The 24,964-nt window shown below is 40.1% G+C and overlaps 1 protein-coding gene across 3 annotated transcripts in view; it reads left to right on the forward strand.

The window, feature by feature from the left end:
• The window catches only part of KIF16B (kinesin family member 16B), a 126,449-nt gene that overhangs the window by 94,392 nt on the left and 7,093 nt on the right, over positions 1-24,964 (forward strand). For all 3 annotated transcript variants that reach the window (XM_072333335.1, XM_072333336.1, XM_072333337.1), the window contains one exon: positions 14,736-14,819. In XM_072333335.1, the coding sequence (XP_072189436.1) occupies positions 14,736-14,819 (84 nt within the window). The remainder of the gene's footprint in view (positions 1-14,735; positions 14,820-24,964) is intronic.

Genomic DNA, 24,964 nt, shown 5'->3' on the forward strand with positions numbered 1-24,964 from the left:
TCCGACGTGTAACTGTGCAGCTGCAGCATTTCATTAAATGTAAAACTCATGTTAATCTCCTGGGATTACTTCAAGAGGCAAAAGGATGGGGAAGCAATAACTTTGAGGTGCTTGGCTTACAGGGCTGCCGAGCCAGCTGCCATGTAACTTGGTGAGCTTTGGAATACAGGAGCTGCTTTGGCAGTAGAAGACTAAAGCTTGTTGCACCAGAGCTGTCAGAAGCTCTGCTGGTTTTACCATTGGATTTGTTTTTTACTGGTGTTCAGAACTGCGTAATCCATTAAGAGTTAAGATTTAGATAATGCATTTATGTTGAATGGATAATTCTGGACATCAGAATGTTTCTAGTGTTCGGTCATAGGAAATATAAAGCACTATAGCTGTAAATAACTGCAAACTTCTAAAACAGTATTCAAAATGAGTTCATTCTGAAACCTTCAGTGACTGAAGTCCCAATCCTTTCATGGATTCAGTGACTGCTGAGATGGATGTTGAGAAACTCCTAACCAAATGACAATTGAAAATCAAAGGTTACACATGTTAGTGGGAGCAAGGTGCACCAAATAGCAGTGATTGCAATGGTACAAGTCTTCCTATGCTATTTTATTATGTTAGAAAGTCTGATTTTGTCTGTATGGGTAAGTATTCTTAATTCAGTTCCTTTCAGCTTCTAGGAACCACGTGTCCCTTAGGGAGAGAATTGTATAACAATATTTCAAGTTTTATTTTGCCTTTGAAAAACTGACCCAGGGAAGCAATGAACTTCTTGATGTTTTTTGACTTGGCTGGAAGGATGCTTCTGAATGCTATCAAGCTTGAAATTATTTTTCAAGTAATCAGGAGTATATAATGTAGTCTTGTTTCTTACAGTAGAGAAATGTAATAGAGTACCAAATCTCCCATGCAAATCTTAGGACAACCACCAAACATGCATAAACCATCTAAAAACTGTGGGGTTTTTTGTTTCTTTGCACATTCTACCACCCTCCTCCCCCCTCCCTCAGAATGTTGGGTATTTGAACACAGATTAAAATGGAAATTGTTTACAACACTACTTTGCTTGTAAATAGAAAATGCTGTGTTCTATATTAGATGTCCATGAAAATAATGCATCCAGTAGGATCATAAGTGTGCAGAAATGGGCTTAGAAATAGTTTTTGAAGTACAGATCATAAAGGCAGACTTAATTCTTTCTCTCTTGCTGGGCACTTTGCTAGCCTTAGTAATATATCTTTCCATAAATATTGAAGGAAAAATAGAGTAGTAATCTTTAGAATCCTGAAGTGTGTGTAAACCTTACAATCGTATTATACAAGAGTGTGATTATAGCCTTCACCTTTATTCAGTGCAAATTACAGTAATTATGGTATGGATAATTTTAGATTTCAACGTTTATGTTCTTGTCACCGCTAACAGCCAGGAAGTACAAACACAGGAAGCGTATTTTGTCATATACACTTTTCCAGCTCACATTCCCAATTATGTTATGTGCAGAGAACTGTGAAAGCCTGTAGGTTTATATGCGTAGTGCTTCCATGTCAGCCTTGCTTTGCTATTAGCTACAGAGGTAATGTATAATGTGAGTAAATCCCTAAGCGCTTAATCTGGCCTTTCTTTTTGTAGCATGGAACTTTCTGCTCCCGCTGCTTTTAGAAGAACTTTTAGCACTTTGCCCAGTGCATCAGTCTATAAATGTGTATGAACAGGAGAACCTTTTCCTGTAATAAACTGCAAAAAATATCCCTGCTAACTGCATCATGTCATTCGGTGCAAGTTTGATTATGGGGGAGTGTGTTTATTCCATGTGGCATCTCTGAATTTAAACTTGCTAACAGGGACATGAGCATCTGTGGCATAGCAAAACCATTGGCATGTTTGTTTCCAGCACGGTATGTAGTTATTCTGTTTCTAGTATGAAAATGAATTCAATGTCTGAATATCTGAATCTGAATGCCTAAGAGACTTGTGAAAACCTGGCTTTGGGATTAACTTGTGATCATTGTTGTTTTGTATGCTAGGATTGCACAGCAATGTTTTCTTGAGTTGGTAGATGCAACTTTGCAGACATGCAGTTTCTGCCTCTCCCTCTTCTCATCCCTCCCTCCTGTGTTTTGGTCAATGATGAGACCTACTTTTATGTCCCTCCTCAGCAACTAATGGAACCTTTGAGTTTCCAACAGTCCTGTAGGAAAATACCATTGGTATTCAGTACGAGACATTTAACCTACAGAAATACAGAAATAGAAAGCCAGGTCTTACTGATTGTGCCATGCCAAATCTATAAGATTAACAGTCATAAATTAAAAATAGAAGCCCTTGAAAGGGATACGTTCTTGGCTTCATAATTCACAAAGCATTTGACAGCATAATTGCTTTGATTATTTTATAATCTGATTTTCAAAGTTCTGCTCAATTATCTGGTGAATTTGCATGATATCAAACTATTCTTTTTTATTTTTTTTTTAATCAGTAAGATAGTTTCAGGTGGATAATAGCTGCCTGTGAGAGAGGAATGCTTCTGAGAGGAACAGTGCTGGGACAGTTTAACCTGGGTTTTGTCTGCTCACTGAGATTCGGACATTTCTTAGCTGCTCCTGAGGATCTATAGGCATTGCGAATGCCTTAGGCTGCAACCCCGTCTTTCTTTATTCTTCATGCTTAGTGAAAGGCAGAAAGGAGGAGCGGAGTTTTTTGCTGCACCTTTCTTATTTTTTTTAAATAATTGCCTTGCTTAGAAGACTTTTAAGACTCCATTAATTATTAGCTGTTATTGGCTGTCTCACTATCTTCTAATAGTTTTGTGAAGAACAGCTTGTTCTCCTGGTGTTTCAGGGGTATGTTGATGGATTAAGTGGGTTTTTCAAGAAGAATCCTTTTGGCTTCAGCTGATTTAGGATATGATGACCCAACTGTAACTTCAGTTTTTGTGAAAATATCAAAGTTACGTTTGAACCAATAGTGTAGACTGTAGCAAAAACTGTCTGGCTCCAGATATACAGCCAGTTACATTTCTTTTCCTTACACGTATAGATGATATTACCAACACAGCTGCAGATGTGAAGCTATTACAATAAATTTAAATCACTGTCTGATCAGGAGGACGATACCAAGATTCTCTTGAGGCTCAGTATCTAAAGCAGAGCTATAGAAAAGGGGACAGACTCTTTAGCAGGGTCTGTGATGATAAAACATGAGGAAAAGGCTTCAGGCACAAAGAGATTTAGGTTAGATATAAGGAAAAATTCTTTTACAGTGAGGGTGGTGGGGCAGTGGAACAGATTGCCTAGAGATGTGGTTGATGTGCCATCCCTGGAGACTTTCATGGTGAGACCAGATCAGTCCTGATATAGCTGTGGTGCCCCTGTGCATTGCAGGGGAGTTGGAGTAGATGGCCTTCAGAGGTCCCTTCCAGCTCTCTTAGGATTCTGTGAATCTGTGTGGCTTGTTTTTAGCGTAATATTACAAGATTCTCCTCACTTTGTTCATCTGAAGCCTCTGGGAACAAGGTTGCAAGTTCTATTGCTTACTAAGTGTATATATACGTGTTTATTTTGATTTTGATATATTAAGCAAATTAATGACTTATTGTCTAAGTGGGATTGAGATACAGGTGGCAACTGATGGAAGTACCATTTGTAGAGTGCTGAAGTATTCTGATGGGAGGAAAAGCTCTTGAAAAACCATTTTCCCTTCTGTATTTGACAATAGATGTTGCATGTTCCAATATAAACATGGCTTATACAGGAGCTCTTAAAGAGTTGAAATATAGGTATGTTTTATGCTGAAGTATTGAGTTGTCATTTATGCTTATGATATGGATCCATCTGCCTTTTCTACAGAGAGAGAAGGGCCTTCACTTGGCCCTTCTACTACAAGTCCTCTGCCCTGACCTTCCCACTTGAAATAGTTTGCACACCTGCTGGGGAGCAGTCAGGCCAGGGCTGATCCACGAGGGAGGGCTGCAGCATGGGTAGCAGGGACCTCAGTGATGATGAGGCACAGCCCAGTGGTACCTGAGCAGGGTCTGATCTCTCACGGAGGTGAGCAGACAGACCAGGTCCAGGGCCCTGCTGAGGTGGATCAGTAACTAAGGAAATATCAGGGGATGCTGACTGTAGCTGTGATGATGTGTTGTGAATATTGCCTTGCTTCAGATATATGATACTTACGCTAGGAAGCTTAAAGGGTGAATTTCTTCTTTTTAAAATGAAACAAAAAACCTACAAAGCCACGAAACACTACATGAATATTATAACGATGCTAGCCATTAAGAGGCACTTTTTACCTAAGGGTCTGTTATAAATATTTGTTTATCTTCTTCTGGTAATGAGGTTTCAGACTTGCTGTGGTGAAAATAATGTTCTGTTTCTTAATTAAAAATGGGTTGGCTTTAGAAGCAAGGAAGAAAACAAATTTGTAGAGCTGGTGTAGCTGATAACGCACTTTGTTTCTAAATGAGCCACCTTTGGTCGTGTGTTCACAACGGCATCTTCTTTTAAGGGTCTTGGGACAATTTCTTGACTGCTGTGAAGTTAGTAAATAATAATAATAAAAAAATCTGATCTTTTTACCATCTGTGTCTGCAGCACAGAGCGTGCAGAAGGCTCCGTCTTACAAGAGAATTTTCTATCCCACTGAAGAGCCCAAAGCAAGAAAGCCCAAGCAGTAAAATTTATTAGACATCTCTGCATGACAAAAATCAATAAAATACAATCTCTTGTGGTTTAATATGAAAATATACCTAAAGAAGCTGTGACTCTCAAGAAAAATACTGAGCTGCCGATACAAATTGAAAATGTCAAGGAGGAGAAAACTGAATGTAGAGGATGCAGGCTGGTTTACTGTAGGGCATATTTCAGAACCAGGCAGAAATATTAGCGTGGAAGAGAAGCTATGGAATCTCCTTTAAAAGACAAAATCTGTGATGGCACGTCCATAATACAAGTGCTGGTGAGATGAAAAAGCACACCTTTCCATGGGTGCAGAGCATAGTATGCCTCATCACTACTGTCTCAGTGAGGTGGTGCCTTTTGGGGGCAGAATTCTTACACCCTCCTAGAAATCAGCTTACAGACGGTCATTGGGTACCACAGACCTAAATGCATGCAAAAGTTAAACATATCCCTGTTTGCCAGCCCCACAAATAATAGTGTTGAGTTCAGTTTCATGGCGTTTAGTCCAGTGTGTTGTTGAGTTTTTGCATGTACAGAACATACAAGGGTTTTGCTTTCTAAGCGTTTATTTTCAAGTGCATGACGGATAAATTGTACTTGGAAACAAATAGACATTCTCACCCAGCTCCATGACACAAGGATCTCAGGAGGGTAATGCTTGTGAAACTGATGGCAGCAGTGGTACTTCTGGTCCCCATAGTTGCTTTTTCAAAGTGCTTTGCCAACCAAATTCCTAGAAACATATCTGTTAGGTTGATTGCATTTAGTTACGTTAGTTTGTCATTTTAAGCTGTACCTAGTGACAGCACTGATAGTGGGGGAAAATCTGTAATTTGTGTGAGCCTTGCAGCTTGTTTTTAATTCTGTGATAAAGCAGCTAGTTTTATAGTATCTGTTAGACTAGGCATAAGTGAAAATGTATGTATAATCTATGCGGCTATAAACCACTCTTGCTGTTGGAAAGGGAGTCAATAGTTCCTTTTAAACTTCTCATTTGCCTACTTAGATGACTCTTTCTGTGTTTTTTTTTTTTTATCGTTTTAAATGACACAGAAGGCTAGCTAACTTCTCCTTGTAATCAGTCCTGTTTGTTGTGAGAGTTGCTGCTTTATACCTATAACAAATCAAACTTAGCGGCGTACTACATACTTGTTTGCAAATATATTTCTCTGTGACAGCTGTTCTTTAAGACCCTGAGATCTCCCATTAATTTTGAGTAGTCAGGAAGGCATCCGTCTAGTCAGCAGTAGAAATTATAGCTGCTCTTTGATGAGTTTTCATTATTAGCATTTCTCAAAGGCAAGGGCGACTGAAATTTATGGCATCAGCTGATCACACGAGAAGGGGATGTTTCATAAACGCTGCCAGATGTCACCGAGATGAGCTTGTATGCACCAAACGAATCATTTCTGGAAGAGCTGTTAAAGCTGCTTCAGTGACTTCTCCTACCTGGACTGTTTCTGTTGCACGGATAAATGGCATCAGGACTTCTTTGTGCGCAACCCAAGTGTCCAAAGAGCCAGTGCAACAGCAACAGGAACATGGTGCGGGGTGGGCAAGGCTGTACGTGGTCAGTGCAGAGGTGGTGCCTGCTGTGCCAGGGCACTCCTGTAACCTTTTAGAAATCCCAATGGGGAGGTAATGAATCAAGTCCCAAGTTATTTTTGAAAGGTAAATAAACCCTATATGGTGCACCATAAAACTCCTTGTTTTCTTCTTTTGGAGAAGCGAGACTTGTGCTATGTGTTTATGAAGATTGATCAATGTGCTGAGCTTGGAAGACGTGACCTTGCAAACCTAGCAGTTGTTGCCATTTCTTTAAAGAAAGAAAACAGGCACTGTGACCTGAAACACACATACAAATGTTTAGTTTGCAAGTTCAGAGGCAAAAATAGTTGAGAGTGTGTTTGAAACTTGCCCATGGACTCTCTAGGTCAGTGTGTACTGTTGTGTTAGAGCATGGTCTGCCACATGGCAACAGTAAATTACCCAGTAAATTAACAGTAAACAGTAAATTAAGGCTTCTGTCTTGGAGCAGGGGACAGATGAAATGGGAGCAAAGCCAAGGTTGCAAAGAGCATCTTACTTTTTTTGTATGTTTAACTTTATATTCTAGGAGGTATTTTACTATTTAACCTAAGCAGCATATTTAATTATTTTTAATTTGACTTGGATTGGTTTGCACGTGAAATAACTGTATCCTTTAGGTTGGTATATTTTGTCTCTGTGCCCTCTTAATTTTGCCTTCCTACAGCCTGCATAGAGAACTTAATGTATTCCCTTTGCCCAATTTTTGTCCCTCTTTCATTGGTTAATAATTCTCAGCTCTGCTGGTAGCAGTTTGTATTTACAAAGATGTCCTGGCTATATTGCTTTCCAGTTTTCTTAAGAGATTAAAATTTGAGAAGACTGCAGAGTTTTATAGAACCACAAAAGGTTTGCATGAACTTTGATATATCCGCTATCAGTCATTTTTATAGTTTTATAGGTGTTCTGTATTTAAATGCTATCGTACTGCTTATAATGAACAAAACGATGAAGTAATCTGTCAAATATTATATTCTGTGTCATTTATGGCTCTATTTTGGTGTGTTGTTATTCTGACTAGTCTAAAAATTGCTTTAAGGAAAGTAAAAACAGCCCTGTAATTCCAGATAACTTCATTGGGCGCACTTAATTTGATTTTCTCAATAGCAGGTGGCAGACTAAATGGAGTTAAAATAATGTAATAAACAGTGGCCTTCACATCTCACCACAGTTCCAAAAAAACACATTGAGTTTAGGTCTACCTGCTATGTTTAAAGTAGGAATTTGGATGTGCAAACTCTTTTAACAGTTTTGATAATTACAGGTGATTGTCTGATAGGGAGGTGGGTATGATTTAAAGACAGTGAACCCCAGTTAGCAAAATGCAAAAGAAGGAACTTCTGGTGTCCGGTCCTGCTTGGCAATTTTGCATTGTCAGATGGAGATTGCAGAGAGGTTCACAGGGACTTGGATTATTGTGTGTGTGTAATTCGATGACAGATGAAACTGAAGTGTTCTTTGGAGAAGACTGGCTCTGAGGATAGTAACTGGAAAGGATGCCAGGAAGATCTTAGAACTTCAGAGGGTGTAAATTGCCAAGAAAGCTACCCAGAATTAGAAATGCCAGAGTTGTGGGAACTTGTACATCCTGTAAAGATGCTCATATATTAGTGAATGTGGAAGAGATGGCAGCCTTGCAGGCGAATGATGTAGAGGAGCTACCCACTTTTATACTGGTGATGTTCCAGAGAAATAAGTAGGAAAAAGGCAAGGAATTGTTGCCAGTTTGAGCCCATCATGTATTTTAGGAGGGAGTTATTTTAGGGTGAATTTCTTCAAGGGAGGAGGGAGACATTCATACCTCTGTGCATGGTTGAGTGGGATCCAGACACTGCAGCCTGTAGCAGCAAGGGTAGGTGAGAACAGGAAGCTGGAAACCTGCAGCTCCAACAGATTTGCTGAGAGACAGCAAGGATGAGCCTAGACCAGCTCCATGGGTCTCAGAAACACTGCAAGGACCTGGGGAGCAGAGGGGTTGGAGCAGAGCTGGTGAAGAACTATGTTTGGCTAGTGTAGGGGATCTCCTGTGGGGCCTCCTCTGCAGGGACCTCTGGGTAGGAAGATAGTTGTGTAAAAGCTTTTTCTCATTCAGTTCCCTGATCACTTGAGGTTTTTTTTTTTTTTTGGCTTAGGAGATCTGTTACACTTGGCTTGCTTGAGCTTCTGGTTCTGTTTAAAAGATATTTGGTCTTCCCTGGGGAGTTTGTGGTGTCAGAAGGCTGACTTGGGGCAGCCTTAGAGCTGTGTCTGACCTGTAGTTGCTCTGATGTCCTGCCTCTGAGGTGTTCACAACTCTCATCCCTCCTGGTGGAGAGCAGAGAGGAAGTTTTGGGTACAGAAAATTGGATGTAGCAAATGAACACTGGAGCTAGAGAAAAAAGAATGAGGTAAGGCACAGAGAAAAAGATACCGGTAAGATAGAGATACAAAGTGCAGAAAGACACGTTGAGAAAGATCTACAAAGAACAAGAGAAAATAGAAAAGAAAATAAGAAATGAACTGAGTATGCAGAAAATAATCCCATGGGTACACCCATATAGAAAGCAACCTTTAATCTGTTCATTAAATGCTAGCTCTACTTTTGCTTAAGACTCTATTATGAAGTTGCATAGAATAGGTAGTTTATTTCAGATGAAATTACTATAAAAATAAGGAAGATATGCTTAAAAAAAACAAAACAACAAAAAACACCAAGAATTTTATTGTCAAATCCCTAAATATTTAGCACAAGCTCCTAGTTAAGAACTCAATTTCTTTCGATTATGGAAGTCTTGGTACATCTTGAGAAGTTGAGGCCTAAGTTACTTTGTTTAAACTTCAAAAAGTGAAACTAGGACAGTTTTTTCTTTCATTACTTGCCGCAAAATCAAGTCAGGTGCAGCCACCAAACCGGCTGCAAACCCAATGCCACATTCTTCTCTTTGATTTTTCTCATCTGTGACAGAGAATTCTGGTACAAAGGATCAAAAGTCAGACACGTCCTTTGAAAAATGAGAAAATACAGAGTTGTGAAAGTAACATGAGAGTTAAAGAAGACTGACTTTTTAATTTAATAGTTAGCATTTCCCTAATTTTCTTTTTTCCCCTTTCCCCCCCATTTAAATATATCAAAACACTGAAGTACAAAGAGAATTTGGGATGAAAGATTAAAGATGACTCAGCCTCCATCAGTGTCTGCCCTGTTTTTCTTCTTAAAAAAAAAAATCTTTTACCATATTGTAGGCACTAAAACATAGATTTTAGCCACCAGAAATAATGAGATATTTCAAATCCTGTAGATTTTCGCTTGATGTAGGAAAATGTCCCCCCTCCCCCTTTTTATTTTAATGTTTAGGCAGCATAACGCTTTGAACAATTTCACGCTTCAGAAGTGACAAGCCTACATGGCTGCATTATGTGGCGTTTTACTTTGGTCCACTCCATATTGAAATATCATCCGCGAGGTACTTTGCAAGACTAATATTAACATGTTACGTTCCACTGCGAAAGCCTGAAACTGAATTGGATCTGGCAGGTCCCTTGAAAACTTCCATTAATGTGAGTGAAGAGTGTCCCAAATGAATATAGATAGTAGAGGATACCCTTCAAATGCTGAGTCATGTATCCTAAAAAGCAGGAAATGAGTGTTCCCTGTCCCAGGCAAAATCTACCAAGGTATCAGGGCCTTCAGGTTAAACTCTTGGTTTCCAAAAGGCCAGTCTCCAGATTTGCATCTCTTTCTGTGGCTCAGTAGTTGAAGGCAATGAAGATTCATGGTTTTAGTAAAAGGGGATGCTTCTGTGTAAGTTTTGCTAGACTTGGGTGAATCTGAAGGTCAAGGAGCTGTAAGATAAAGAAAGGGCGCTTGCTGTTCTACCAGCTGCGCTTTCCAGTATTAAATGCCTGCTGATAAGCTAGCTAAAACCAATCTCGTGATTGAAATGGGATAGAAATACAGGAATCCTGTAAGCTGTTTACAGTTTGCTAGGATAATACTTAGTTGATCTGGAGCCCCTTTCACTGGAGGATTGGAGCTGATGCTGTCTAAACGTGATCATATTAATCTCACAAATATTTTAGGTAGCTGGGTATCATTAGTTACAGATGAGGTTGCTGAAACACAGGCAAGTAATGTACCCCAAGTAATATGAGACCAGAAATAGAACGCGGCCTTTATTTATTATGAAGAAATTAGGGAATAAATTGCAAATGACTGTTTGCCTCTCCCTGAGCCTGCTACTGCCTAGCAACGATTGCTAGATAGGATAAACATCATTAACTGTAAAAAGTTCAGTGTCTAAAAAGACATTAGGAGTGCAGATAGGCAGTCTTGAGGTGGCTCTATACTACCTTGGAAGATTATCTTTTATTGTATTTTGGGTCTAAGGGCAGTCCCGGTCTCGCCCATGGTGTGTGTACAAATGCACGTGCACACTACTTTCTATGTGATGGATTTTGCTTCATCGTGGTGCTGTGGTTAAGTACGGTAGGGAAATGATTCTGCAGCCAAAATAAAAATTAGAAATCTTGCACACTACATGCAGAAGCTTCTCAGGAAATCATTCTAGCTCACTGTTCCTGTCAAGCTGGGGAATATGCCTGTTAATTTCCCATGGCAGAAAACACATCACCTCATCAGCGGCCCTAGAAAATGACAAAACGTCCAAACCAAAAAAGAAGCCTGACTGCCAAACACTTTCATCGCCGCTGCTGCAGGAGGAGGGGGGCTGGAAGAGGAGGAGGGGCATGCGGTAGAAATTTCAGGAAAGCAGAATGATGTACCTTGCTACCCGTAGTGTCCCCCCGTTATACGTTGTATTACTGCGAACCCTTCATCTCTCAGTCAAAGTATGACCCTTCCAGAGTACCTTTGAGCCAGAGGGTACACAGTCATTTAATTCTAAAAGAATAATTTATACTCCTGAATCTGAGTGAGTGTGAAATTCTTTCTTAGTGTGGGAGCTGAGGCAAACAGCTCTGTGCAAAACCTACACCTGCAAATATCTTATGTATTTAAGCGATGAGAACAAACGTGGTTCAGTGACACACTGTGCTGTGTGTATTAACCTGTAGCAATGATTTCATCTGAAGTTACTGTGCTGTTTCTTCAGGTCTTTGTAACACTGCTGACTGTATCACTGCTGCTTTCTTTCTTTCTTTCTTTCTTTCTTTTAATGAACAGGAACTATGAGAAGATGATAACATTTTTATAGTCACTCTTGTTATTTCTGGAGCGCACGCAGCAAAGTGTTTTTCCTCCACAATGAAGTATTACATTTGTAAGTTAGTTGCAGAGAGGAATGGTGTGTGTATATGTATTTATATATATATACCTCAGGTAAATATATTAAAATTGTATTTTTATATAAATATACTACAATGGATTGGCTTCCTCCAGCAATGAAGTGCCATTCACATAAAGGACTAAATAATTCATGTTGCCCCGCATAAACAGTTCTGGTTCTCATGTTGCAAAGGTAATTTTCAGACCGTGAACTGGGTGGGAATTGGCGTTATGGTGTCTTTTTAAGCATCTGGGCAGCCTGAAACTCGAACCTGCAGAGTTTTGGATGTCTCCTTTTTGTTTGGATGTAAATTTGACTCTGTAGTCTGACAGGGCTTCTGCTGTAGTGGCAAACAAGGAAAATTAAGTTAGCTGTGTATTGTAGATAATGTTTGCTTTCGTATCTCATGGGATATCTGGCATGAAGTGGAGTAGGAGATATGGGAATAGTTTAGGGCTTCCAAGGTTGCTGAAACGATGATGAAGTCTACAGCTGGAGGTTTTACACCGTGTGGTTGGGAGGCCATCTGTTGTGTGACAGAAATGCTTTCCATTTTGTTTGTGTGGTGGACACCTGCCACATCTTTGGCTGAGAGGAGCCAGAGGACCCTTGAGAAAGTGGCAAAGCAGGGACACAGTTATTCCAGAAGACCTGAGGCTGTGCACCTTCTGCATCTAGCCCCATACAGGTGGTGACTGCTGTAGATAATTAGGGCTTTTTTGCTGCATATCCTCTGCAGAATGCAAAGTCTTTCCAGGTACATAGATAGGTATACTCTGTAAACTTGTGTATTGCAAACACAAGACACATGCCTACATATACCTAGTATAGTTTGGCACAGTGGCATTCTGTTCTGAATGTAGCCTTTTGTTAAATAAACTTCTCCAAGCCTGAAATACTCAGGTCCAGATGTTGTCCATCCATGAAGTTATGATTTTCTTTTAGGTCCGCGTTGTAAGTTGCAATGCTTCACAGCAAGGTTGGCTGAGACGTTTCTTTTGCATGTTAAATTAATGACTGCAATAATGAACTTCAGTTGTTCTGGTTTCAGAGATTTGTGCATCCCAAAGGCGTGGGAATTGTGCAAAATTAAAACTATGCGATCAGCTGCTTTGGTTAGAATGAGTTTATCAAGGTTTGCTTGTTATTAGAGAATATAACTGTGTTTTTCTCCTATGATGTATTCAGAAAGCTAACAACTTTTGAAAACACCTTGAAGACCATTGCTCATCCCAAAGTTCTGTTGAATCAATCCTTCAAAATCTCTTAGAATCAAACTTCACTAATCATTCTTGGTTAAAGATGTAATGCTTTGTTTTGACTGTACAGGGTCTGTCTGAGGAAGCGCTAACAGTAATGTTGTTTTTCATTTGGGCAAATCTGCCTCTACTTAACAGACACTGTTTTAAAATTCTATAAATAAATATTTAGTAGGAAATAAACTGAAAAACAGTCTCTCTAGGGCCAGGAGGGGTTTCTGGCGGTAGCTGTTTTATCTTGCTTGTTTCTAGCAGTGACATGATTCAGTACAATTTAATAAAATATAATTTCTGCAGGGGAGGGATTGGGAAGCCCCTTGAAAACGTTAGCACTTACATTTCTGTATAGGTCAAGGTGAGAGTAATGCAATGAAAATAAGTCCCAGGGACGTAATTATAGGATACTGTTTGGCCATATGCTGTCTGTCCTGCCAATGTGAAGAAGCAGGCACACATGGTTGGAGAAACTTGAGGAATATAATTGGGTCCAGCTGACAAATCTGATGTAAAACAGACATCTCTTCTGCCTCTTCAGATGCTCCACATCAGTTGAAGCTGCTCATGTGAAGATCCTTTGTTAAAATTATCCATGTCGGAGTTCAACCAGAGAGTAGGGATAAATTATTTGTATTGCACGATTCCTCTGTCTTTTAAGAATAGCTACATTCAATGTTAATAATGAGATTCCTCATTTAATGCAGTGTACTACAGCTCCCAGTAACCACATAAATTCTCTACAGTCGTATATATGCCAGAAATGATGCATCTTGTTTATTATTTCAATATTATCATATAGCCCAGGGAATTCATGCACGAGGCATTTTTTTACCCTTGGGTTCTGCCTGCAAAACAACTCTTAGCAATAGTGATGTAAGGTTGCAGATTTCTGTCTGCAGTGAGAGCTGGAAAGAAGTTGTATTGAGCTGCCTTAAAATGCAAACATTTTGAACTGCATGAAGAGGACTTGTGCACCATTCCCATGATTTAGCTGACTAAGGTTATTGGTGCTTGTTGCCACCTCTTGAGTCGTGAGTGTGTTTTCCAAGAATAGCTGTCTGGAATTTGTTGAAATGTTATGTTTGCCGGTGTACAAGAAAGGAATACACTTCTCTTGCTGTGTCCTTTACTAGAGTGGCTTCACTACAGGATGAAAAAGAAATGGAAGAACAGAGCTTTGACCAGCTCTGTGTTGAACTCCTAGAAGGACAGATCTGAACAACGCTTTTTAGATGTTATTTTCCTTCCTTCTTTTCATTTTTAATGTGGTAAATAGGATTTTGGGTGTTTGTGTGTACTCTCTTCAGAAATTAACGTTATCACCTTCCTTTATGGACGTGCATTTGAATGTGTTTGAACTCAGTTGAGTTGTGGCTCTGGCAGCACCTCTTGGCATCATTATAGCTGCCATTACCGTGGACGTACATGCTCTTTCTCTATCCCTGTTGTGAAGTAAACTGTGATAGTTTATGGCTCTGTGGAGATACCTCAGGTTGTGCTCAGGAGTCATGATGACTTTTTAGATGCAAGAATGTTACATTTATGATCTAAGAGAGCAGAGGAACAGGTTAAATAACAGTTGGAGAACACCATTTTTAAGAGACTGAGTGCAATCTTATACAAAAAAGCCTAAAGAGATCTTTCTTACTTCTTGGTAGTTCTAATGTTAGATCCAATTTGCTGTAGCAAAAACAAAATAATAATTATAAATGCGACATCTAATTCCTAAATTTGCTTCCTGTCTCTCTTGTATGACCCAATGTGTTATTTTAGCAGCGTTACAGACCATATCATAATGTCAGTAGAAATGGATAGTGTGATATTTGCTAGCAACATGTACTATAGCTCAAGACTGTGTGGCTTTTTCTTCTTTCTAGACAGTTTGTAGTTTAAAGAGAACTATCCCATTTTAGCTTGTCATGTATAATGCCGATTCATCCTTTCATGTCTTCTAGGTTGCTACTTTAGAATTCCCTCCCAAGAAGCTCTTTGGAAACAAGGATGAACGTGTGATTGCAGAGCGGCGGAGTCACTTAGAGGTAATGGCATAATGGCATCTTCTTCACGGCCTTTTGAAGTGTATTTAGGTGGAGCAGTGTGTGCTTGACCAACGGAAACTGATCCCATATGATCACAAATAGCCTACCTGTGAGTACGGAGTTACTTGCTGCTTCATTTAACACAGGAGATGGCAGCAGTAGATTGTGAAGTAATGAAGCACGCCTTTAAAAATTCCTACACTGGAGAAAAGAAAAGGCCATCTCTTTAGAGATGTTCATGGGAGGTACGTTTATTTAGGGGGAAAAGGTTGCGGATGAGGTAAGTGTTCAATGTAGACAGATGGTCTCTATGCAAGACGAGATTTAAAAAAAAAACAGCTTGCTACTTGAAATGCAGTTTGTTATCTGAAGATTTACTGTTTTATCGTAGTTACTATAACCAAATAGCTCGTGACAGAAGGAAAGCAATATATAGGCATCTCTGATTCCCACTTCGGAATGTATTTTTCTTTGAATTCATTTGAAAGCTTAATTTTATGGAGCACAAGGTTGACAGAGGGCGGGGGTTTGGGTTTTTTTTTTCTGTTTGTTCTGCAGTGCTGTGTGGATGGCACAGTTTTGACTCCTGTAAAGCTTTAGGTCTTTATATTTCTATACTACCTTCCAGTGCTTGAAGGGAGCGTATAAACAGGAAGGAGAATAACTATTTACATGGGTGTATAGTGATAGGACAAGCGGGAATAGTTTTAAACTGAGACAGGGAAGTTTAGGTTTGATATGAGGAGTATTTCACCCAGAGGGTGGTGATGTACTGGAACAGGTTGCCCAAATTGGCTGCGGATGCCCCATCCCTGGAGGCATTCAAGGCCAGACTGGGTGTCGCCTTGGGCAGCCTGGTCTGGTGGTTGGCGACCCTGCTCACTGCAGGAGGGTTGAAACCAGATGATCTCTGATGTTCTTTTTAACACAGGCCATTCTATGATTCTAATGTACACCTTGTTGCAGCATGAGAGCAGGAGATTGAGGAAAGGTTTGAGGAAAGAGGAGGAAACAAGGACTGAAGCATACAGTCCACAACTGTTTTGTATCCACATGAGGATTACTTGATCATTCAAGTCATAAAGTATTACTTTCTTTGTAGAGCTGAAATAGTATTAAGTAGAGCTTTACAAAACGTAATATAAAAGTATACTGCTTCCAACTGGAATCTTTTCTTGATTTTTTCTTTTCCCCCCAATGTATTTTGCCTTCTTTTTGATCCACAAACAAAACATCCCCCCACTGACTTTGGATGTGAGTCTGTCTTACATATAGCACCAAATGTAATCTCTTTTTTTTGTTTGATGTCCTCCATAGGCATAAAGGCATGGCCACATTCCAGTCCAGTACTCAATTTGCATATTTTTGTACCAGTAAGAAATTTAATCCCGTAATCTTTCTGACCTTCTATTGATTTGCTAACTGACTTTACTGTAGTGTTTCTGAGTGTTGAAACTCCTGTGTCTAGTGATGCTTTGATCATGATCATGTAGTAATTGTAGCTGTCAGTGTGGCTAGTTTTTAGCTTTAAGCTGTATCTAGCTTAGCCAAATTGTGTCATTAAAACTTTATTACCAGTATTTTCTGTAAATATTATAATTTACAGGAATACATTTTGCCATATGCCAGGTAGTGCACTGGGCCACGCCACTCAGTAATCCTGGCAAATCTTTCTGCATTAAAGAAGCATAAGATCTCCAATGGTCAAGAAAAGGTTCTATAAAGAGGACAGGGAACCAAATGTTGCCATCCTTGCCATGAGGGATTTGATGCCAGAAGCTTCTCACCAGTTCACGAAGGTGCCAAAAATGTCTTAAGTTTGGATCTCTGTTCCTGGTACTTAATTTTATCCCCTGTGCATGTTTTTTTGCAGTGATCTGCTCTGGCTTTGCACTTTAGACCAAAAGCTGATGAGCTTCAGATAATGTAGCTGCAGCTTCCTTGGCAAAGCAGTGGAAGAAACCACCTATATTGCGGTTGTTTCCAAAATCACATAAATCTTCGCAGACTCAAAGCACATCTTGAATTATACTGGGAAGCTATTTGGCAGACAAAGAGTGTGTGATAATGCACCGTGGCACAGGCAACCATTTCTATTTAAAATGCTTGCTTTTACTTTCTCACGATGAACCGTGAGCATATGTCAGTGGGCTAACCTGAAAGCAGAAAGTGGATGGATTGCCTCTCTGAGGGACTTTGCCTTTTGAACAGGGCATGTTTCTCACGTGGCAGTTCAATCAAATAGAAGATGGGGAAGTCAGACCTCGATAATGAGCAGAGACATGGCCAGCGTTCAGTCACTTGGCTTTCATACCTCATAACGTAGCCTGATTTGCTGAACAGGTGATGTTCTTCCAGTAATAATATCATTTAAAAGCTTATTTGATTGTTTCACATGATTAGGCAAGAGCTAATGAGTTAATACAGCATTTTTAAAGCAAAGCTTGACTTCTAGGCCAACAAAAATGTGTGTTCTTCTCCAAAGTCCAAGCTGATTTGATCGACTGATAGCATGTGACAGCCTGACAAATATATCAGTCTGTTAATGGTGTTCTGAACAAACATTCCATGTTGTAAGATCATTAGTAGTGCTGTCATCCCTGTGGTGGATAACAAAGGAATTATTCTCCTCTTTCAGCTTTTACATTAGATAATATTTATATGTTTTGAACAGGCTTTGTGTTGTTTTTCCTGGGCTTGTTGGATTAATTTTGGAGTGGAACAGTAGAGCTTTGTCTAGCCCAGGGCATTTTTGAGCAGCATCTGTGAGGAGAAGCAGTTTCTCATTTAATTCACTTTTTTTTTTTCCAAGTATGCACACAAATGAAAATCCAAAATGCAATGCACACCTGTGTAAAAGATAAAACAACCGAAGCTCTCATTTCAGTCAAACACCTTTCTAAAGTACTTGCTGGAATTAGCAGTGGGTTACTGAAATGGCCTCATAGGCTCTTTTCTTTATGTCAAGGCTAAATTGCAGCTCGGTCTGATCTGGGAAATTAGGCAGACTGGGAGTTCTTGTAGGAGCAAAACTACTCCTCAACTTCAGAATTAGCTAAATGTACAGCAGAGAGCTACTTCTATTGCATATATCTCAACATCTGTTTTAATTGCCTCCCTTTGGCTGCAGTCAGGGACATTTTTCCTTGTGCCTAATTACAAAACCATTTGGCCAAAATATCCTTTGAGGGACCCATAGCTGGTTAGGAAGAGTTTGTTTATTTCCTACACTGCACCTTTCAGGTTCTAGCCACAACAGGAGCAGAAGTACTGAAAATAGCAGGAGGGCTTTTGTGACTGTGTTCAGTGCAGCTGAAATGCTGCCGAGGATCTTTTGGGAGGGCTGTTTTGTTTTCGGATTGCCCTGTAGTGTTACCTTATTTCACCTTCAATTAAGGAGCGGGCATATTATTTCATTGGAATGAGAGCAATGTTACCTTGGGCGGAAGACTCCAGGAGCCCCCAGATTATGAGGATTTTGATTTAAAATCACAATGAATTCAAAGTTTATGTAAAACATTAGGTTCTTTATGTCTTTTTTCTCCCCCCTAGCTAGGTCAAGTGCTTAATAACCAAAAGCTTCACAATACGTTGTAGGTAAGAAAGTGCATGTTATGTGTGATCTTTTACTGTGAGGTGAACCTGCAGAGAAGTCTTTGATATACAGGATGCGTTTTTGCAGTGTAAACACTTTTACTTTGATGCTTGTTGGTATATTGTAATCTTTTGACCAATGTCATACGTTTCCATAGAGGTTTTGAAAAATAACCTGTGAATTGGCATGGGGGTCTCACCTCTACATCATGAGAATAAGCACCTAACTTGTGTTTAAAATCACCTGTCCTAAGTGCTCCGTTGCAATCTATTAATTTGGTATTTCATCAGGGACCTGTTGCAGGGCAAAACTCTAAATTAATTGTTCCGCAGTCTGAGGGCTGTAATTTCACTTCAGAGCCAACCTTGCTTGATTAAATCCGCCTTAAATGAAACAGCCAAGAATTCTTTTGATTAAAGTTAATGAGTAGAAGTTAGTGTGTATCTATCCTTTCATGCAATTAGAAACCAGTAAATAAGGATATAGGATCCCGTTATTTTCCCTGATGAAATCAGAAGACGTATACATCCTTTTTCAGTTTATAAGCAGAAACTTTTCAGAGGAAGCACACGTCACAGGAGATGTGCTGCCCGGTGAGTGTATCTGTTTCTGTTTTATCTGCAGAGCGCCTTTTATTACTGGGGGAGCCGCTAGATCTGTGGCTGACAGTAAAATGTTTTCCTAAAATCCCAGCTGCTCTGGGATATTGTGTTTTTGCAGGGAAATGATTATCATCATTCCCTGCTTAATTTTCTCCTTCTCATGGACACATCCTTTGTTCTAGTAAGGCAGATTGGTGTTAGCCCTGTTTAACCATTGCACAGCCAGGAAAAATGCATAAGTAAATGCCTACGCTGGCATAATAGATAGTCTTGTTTCTTGCCTCCTTGCTCAGAAGCCTTGCAGCCATGGACCCACTGCCTTTCTCTTCTCCTGCTGTCACCAGCATACTTAGAAAAGCACGACTGCTAAGCTGACAAAATCCCAGCAGGCTGTGACTTGAAGGAAAACAAACAAAAAAAGCCCCTCAAAGCTCAGCCTGTCTCCTCTCTGTTAATTATTTCACTTTCCCTATCCCCACTGCTGCATTTCCTCGGGTTTCTTTGTGGACAGCAAGGGACGACAGACAAAAAGCCTGACTGGGGATGCGCCAGCAGACAGCACAACAGTTGGTAGAAGTCACGCGTTTCTTTCTGCCGCTCCTTGCAGAGCTCAGGGTATGAAAGTAAGTCCACCTGTACCAGCAGAGTAAAGCAAATCCACTTTGAGTTTTGAAGGAGCACATACATCTTTCTGTCATCCTCTGTCCTTTTTTTTTTCCCTTTCGTACTTTGAATCTCTTTTAAGAGATAGACACGCTCAATTTATTTAAAATTAATAATGCAATTGTCCTTAACCTTCTAACTTCCTGGTGTCTGATGAGGAGTTTTTCAATGATAGGTGGGAAGAGTTAGAAATAAATCTTGTATGAACTGCATTATTCGATTATTCTGTCCGGTCCTAAGAGGGAATTGGCTGGTGAAAGCAACACATGCACTGACTGCACTAAACAGAAATATTGCTGTTCCTCTTTCAGCATTAAGCTTCCAGAGTAAGATTCTTTAACTTTGAGGCCGAACGCTTTGTATTGGTCTTAACTTGCATTCTGACTTGCCTTCCTTTGAAGGCGATACCTCTTTTGTACTCAGCTCTACAGCTGTGGCCCCTCCAACTTTTCCCTTTGAAATGGGCATCCGCTCTTTTTTGTGTGACTGCAAACTGGCTCTTAAGGAGAGCACAAAATACTGGAATGAACACCTTTCATCAAATATGAATTTGTTATTGTTATGTAAGCGAATTACTGGTTTGAGTTCACACCGCAGTGTGAAGCCGCAAAAGAAATACCTGAGAAGACATGGCAGAATACGCGTCCACAAGTTTGAGCAAACCGAATGTGTTCAAACCAGTTTAAGACCGAATTTCTTGAGGTTTTTCTTGGAGTCACGAGGGCAGAAACACTGTAATGAAATTTTAGGTGATTCATCGTCTGAATATTCAGTATGAGAGAGGAGAAAGAGAATGTGAGCACATCCTGCCAGTCTTTATTCACAGAGCATCCTTAATCTTTTTAACTGAGACAGCCAGCTTTGTGCAAGTTACAGGTGAATTGATGTTTGTACTGCAAAAAATCCTGTCACGTGTGGTCAGTTGGTCACTTCTGTATTTCTTAACACTGACAACAAAGAACCTTCAAAGCTATTGAATGTGCGTCAGTTCAAAGTGACCATTAAAAGGAAATTATTAGGCTCTGGTATCAGCTTATAACAACACCAGAGCTTTTTAACAAAGGCTTTAAAGCTGACTGCTCACCAGCCTGGCTCTTGCAGATTGAACACTTGCCTATGACAGTGCACTTGTAAATACTGTTCTTAGAAACATCTCAGTGAGATGGAATTCAGAAAGCACGCAGAATATATTTGATAATCACTGAAAGATAAAAGGAAGCTTTTCCTTTTGTTACAGACATGACTGCATACCGTACAACTACTATTGCAAAGCAAACTGCTGCAAATGGCGTTTGATAATCCTCAAGAAGATTGTTTCATACCCGTAGCCTGAACTATGTTTTAGAGTGATGATTTTAATTTCCCAGTAGAGGAACAGGAATGTAATAAAAGCACAGGAAGAAAGAGTAGAGACGCATCCACAGAGAAAAACAGCACATGTGTTTGGGAAGGGGGACCGAATCGTGAGTATCAGTGATGTGAAATCCACATCAAGCACAAGTTTCTGGATTAGGTGTAGTCAGCCTGCACCAAGAGCCTTTCATAACCTCTAATACCTATTTATTTTGAAAGAAAGCTAACTGCTTTTTGGCAACAACACTGAAGTCTTGCCGTGCCTACAGACAGCAAACATTTGCAGTTAACCACTGCAGAACAATTTCCCATGTCAGGTTTAGGGCCTTCAGCACATCATCAGGGCTGCACAAGGCACCTGGCTCCTCTTCTTTGAAGTGGCAGCCCTCACATGGAAGCTGTAGCAGCTCTCAGCAGTAAAGCATTTCATCAGTTTTGGGTGCCACTGCTTCAGTGTGAGGTCACGTTGGCTTCAAAAAGGAAGTACATTTCATTTTACTGATTGATTAGATCCGCTAGATACAAATAAGTAGAAATTAGGATATTGCATCAGCAGTTGATTCCATACCAATGAAGTCTGACTTTGATTAAAAGCTATGGAATCTCAGCCAGGCCCACAGCAAATGGTGCTAGTCGTGTAAGAGCAGTAGGAGAGAAAGATGATAGTTTGGAAAAAGTGAAATAAAAGCCTAGGGTTGTTTTATGAATGAGATCAGATCAAGCTTCATTCCAACATGCTGCTAGATGCAGAAAGAACAATAAATGCAAGCAACCTCTTGGTCTCATTTGCTCCAACTCAGTGGCTCATTCAAGATCAGGTCTGAAACCCTGTTTTTAAGAGCCTGCTAGAGGTAACTTCCACACAGAATGCATGCTCCTTTACAATAACTTTGATGCTTCTCTTTTAAGGTGTACGATTTCAGGTCCTACCTCAGAAAAACATGGATCTTTTGTGATAAACTGTTCATCTCTGTTGCAAACAAAGAATTAAATAGAATGTGTAACCCTGGGGCCTGTTTTTGTTATTTTTAGAGTATCAGAAAATCAGGTATGTTTATTCTGATTTAGGAAGTTCTGCACATGTGACGGCAGTATTAACTCTAGTTTAGCTCCACATCATAATGTGTTTTGCTGTCAGTTCTGAATAAATCAGCATCCTGCTGCAAATCAGGTTCTGTAGTTGTGCACCTCAATTGGTCTCCAGTAATGGCTCTCCGCATTCAGATGTGGGCAGATGAATAAAGGGAGTGCTAGACCAAGGACGCTGGCTTAAACTCATTGCTATACCTTTCCAAAGCAAGAGTATCAGTCATTTTCCAGCATACGATTTCACCAAAGGAAGCAGAGGGTGATGCATATCAAGTGCTTTGGTAGCTGTTTGCCAAGGCCGCTCCAGCAGATGACACGCTGTCGCTGCTCACCCAGAGATGCGTGATAAAATCAATTCTGTTGTTATTCTTTCTGAATAGATTTTGACAGGACTTGTTTTGACTGGTGCTCCAGAGAAAAGATTGGTTTCCTTCACTAGCTGGGTCTTTCTGATCTGTTTTTTATGGCCTTTTACTTCCCAAAGCAGTATCACACTGATGGACCACCTGTAAATCACAGTCCTTACTGGCTTTATCTTTTCCTTTTCCTTTCTTCTTTTTTTTCTGCTAGCCTACAATTCCATTTTTCATTGGAGTTACTTAAAGCCAATGAATTGGAGCTTTTAGCATGCAGACGTTGTAAGAAATATTAAGTCCCATAGATTTAAATGAATTTCAGGTAGAATAAGATTGTAATTTGGGAAGTAGACTGACTTCAGCAGTTAATTCGATGCAGCATAATAGTAATTCAACATAATGTGCTCATGCCATTAGACTTGCACAGAAAAAAAAATGCTCTAAATAGGTATAATGAATAGTTCGGATTTTGAAAACCTAGGAGAGCAATTTCACCTTGAATCATAACTGGCATCTCTCAGAATGCTTTTACGTTAAGGAAAATTCAAAGAGGTGTATGCATTCAAGTACATTCCAGCACCACCCTGGGTAAAATTAAATTTTAGTGGCACTCAAACACTTTTGGAGATGTTTTGGAGGCAACTGGAATCCTGATTCAAGGAATCTGCAACACGTTGGACTTGAAAACAGAGGCAGAATTTCCTAAGGGGCTAAAATGCAAGTCTTGTTTTCTTTTATTAATGGCATTTAGATATTTGAAGATCTCAGTTCTTTCTAGCTTGGTTCCAAAGTCATTTAGGTTACCTCTAAATGTGCCCAGAGGGAAGGTGTGGATATTACTGCTGCTTCTCTCTTAGCCCTGGGTTGGGTCCACCAGCAGCACAGGTTGCTGCAACATTACCGGCACTGCAATGACTTACAGCAGCCAAGTACACAAGGCTCCATAGGTCCATTTGGTAGCTTCAGAATTCTCTGCTATGAAAGCAATACCCTATTTTGACAGATCCAGCATAAGTAAATGCGTTCCCTAAGAAATGAGCTACATTACATTGTTTGATGGGGTTTTTCAATCGTATCTCCTCCTACATAGTTCCTTAACGAACAAGTTCCTAAGAGGCTAAGAGCTTGCATGATCACAGTCTAATTGTCAAGATATTTGCTGGCTTATTAAAGAAAAATACATTATTTGTGTTAAGGGAAACCTCTAAATAGGGGTTTCTTGGGAAACACAGCCAGCCTTCCACAGCAGCTGATCCATACTGCCTGCTCTGCAACAAACGTTCTGCTCCCCACACAGCTGTCTTGTCTGCAGCAGTTGCTGCTGTGCTTTCAGGTTTTCTTTCCTCTATGGATAAGAGGACATGAGAACAAAGTCTCTTGGGGAGGCATCTGGAAGTTTAACGTGGGTGTGCTTCCATTTTGGGGGCAAATGTGTGAAGTTGGATGTATAAGTATGAAGCATACTGGTATTGGATAGGGTGAGGCAGTACTTGCTTGGGAAGGCCTTTATTTCTCCCTAACTGCTAGGTATTATTATCTGTAAACAGTCTCGCCTCTGATTAGGCCTAATCAAAGTGAACAGGAAGGGTTTGATTAAAACAAGTTACTCCTTTATTCTTTGCTTGTATAATGTGAAGCCAGTTAATCCAGCCCTGAGCCTAATTAATGTCTGCCAGTCTGAAGGAGACAGCCCTCTGCTGAATATCTTGGCTAGCAGGTGTGACTTGTCATTTTTAAACAATTTTGAATCTGTCTTCATTCCCCTGAAAAATCTCCTTGTGCTTGCACAAGCCATGTGAGACCAGAGCAAGGCCTGCCGTACCTATGGGACAGATAAATTCTGGAGGCATTTATTACCTCTGACTTCCCAAGGAAGCTTTGCAGAACTTTGATAGTGTCTCACACTATCGTTTTTTGTTAGGAGAATTCAGCCAACCTGCCTGGTCTTTCTGCAACAGATCATGGTGATCATGTTGTAATTCTAGAAGCTTTCATTCCATATATTTCACAGAGCTAAGATCCTTTAGGCACAGGGTAGTCTCCCGGGCACTAAGTCTTTTCTCTCTGTTATGAAATCACAGCTGCACATAATGACCTAGGGGTGTGTGCAGGAGATGAATGTGTACAGATACCGAGGTGACATTAGATACGACCTGAAGGGCTCGAAATACAACCTGAGGTATTGATATCACCTGCTGTCCTGCTCACATATTTTACTGAGATCTGCTTTATGATACCTTATAATATATGTCAAACCGCTGGGAAAAAGAAGTGAAGCCGCATTTTTTCCTCTTTTTAAAAACAACAACAGCAACAACAAAGCAAACAGAATCACAGAAGGCCAAAACACTCATGGGCAGTTCTATCTGCTGGATGGAGAATGGCTGGAGGTGATGATATTAATCGTAGCCCGTGTGCGGTCCCCCATACTTCCATGCTGTTTTACTGCTAACCAATGCCACCTTTATTTTATATTCTTGCTTCCTG

Source organism: Excalfactoria chinensis, chromosome 3 (genome assembly GCF_039878825.1).
Source record: "Excalfactoria chinensis isolate bCotChi1 chromosome 3, bCotChi1.hap2, whole genome shotgun sequence".
Classification (NCBI taxonomy): domain Eukaryota; kingdom Metazoa; phylum Chordata; class Aves; order Galliformes; family Phasianidae; genus Excalfactoria; species Excalfactoria chinensis.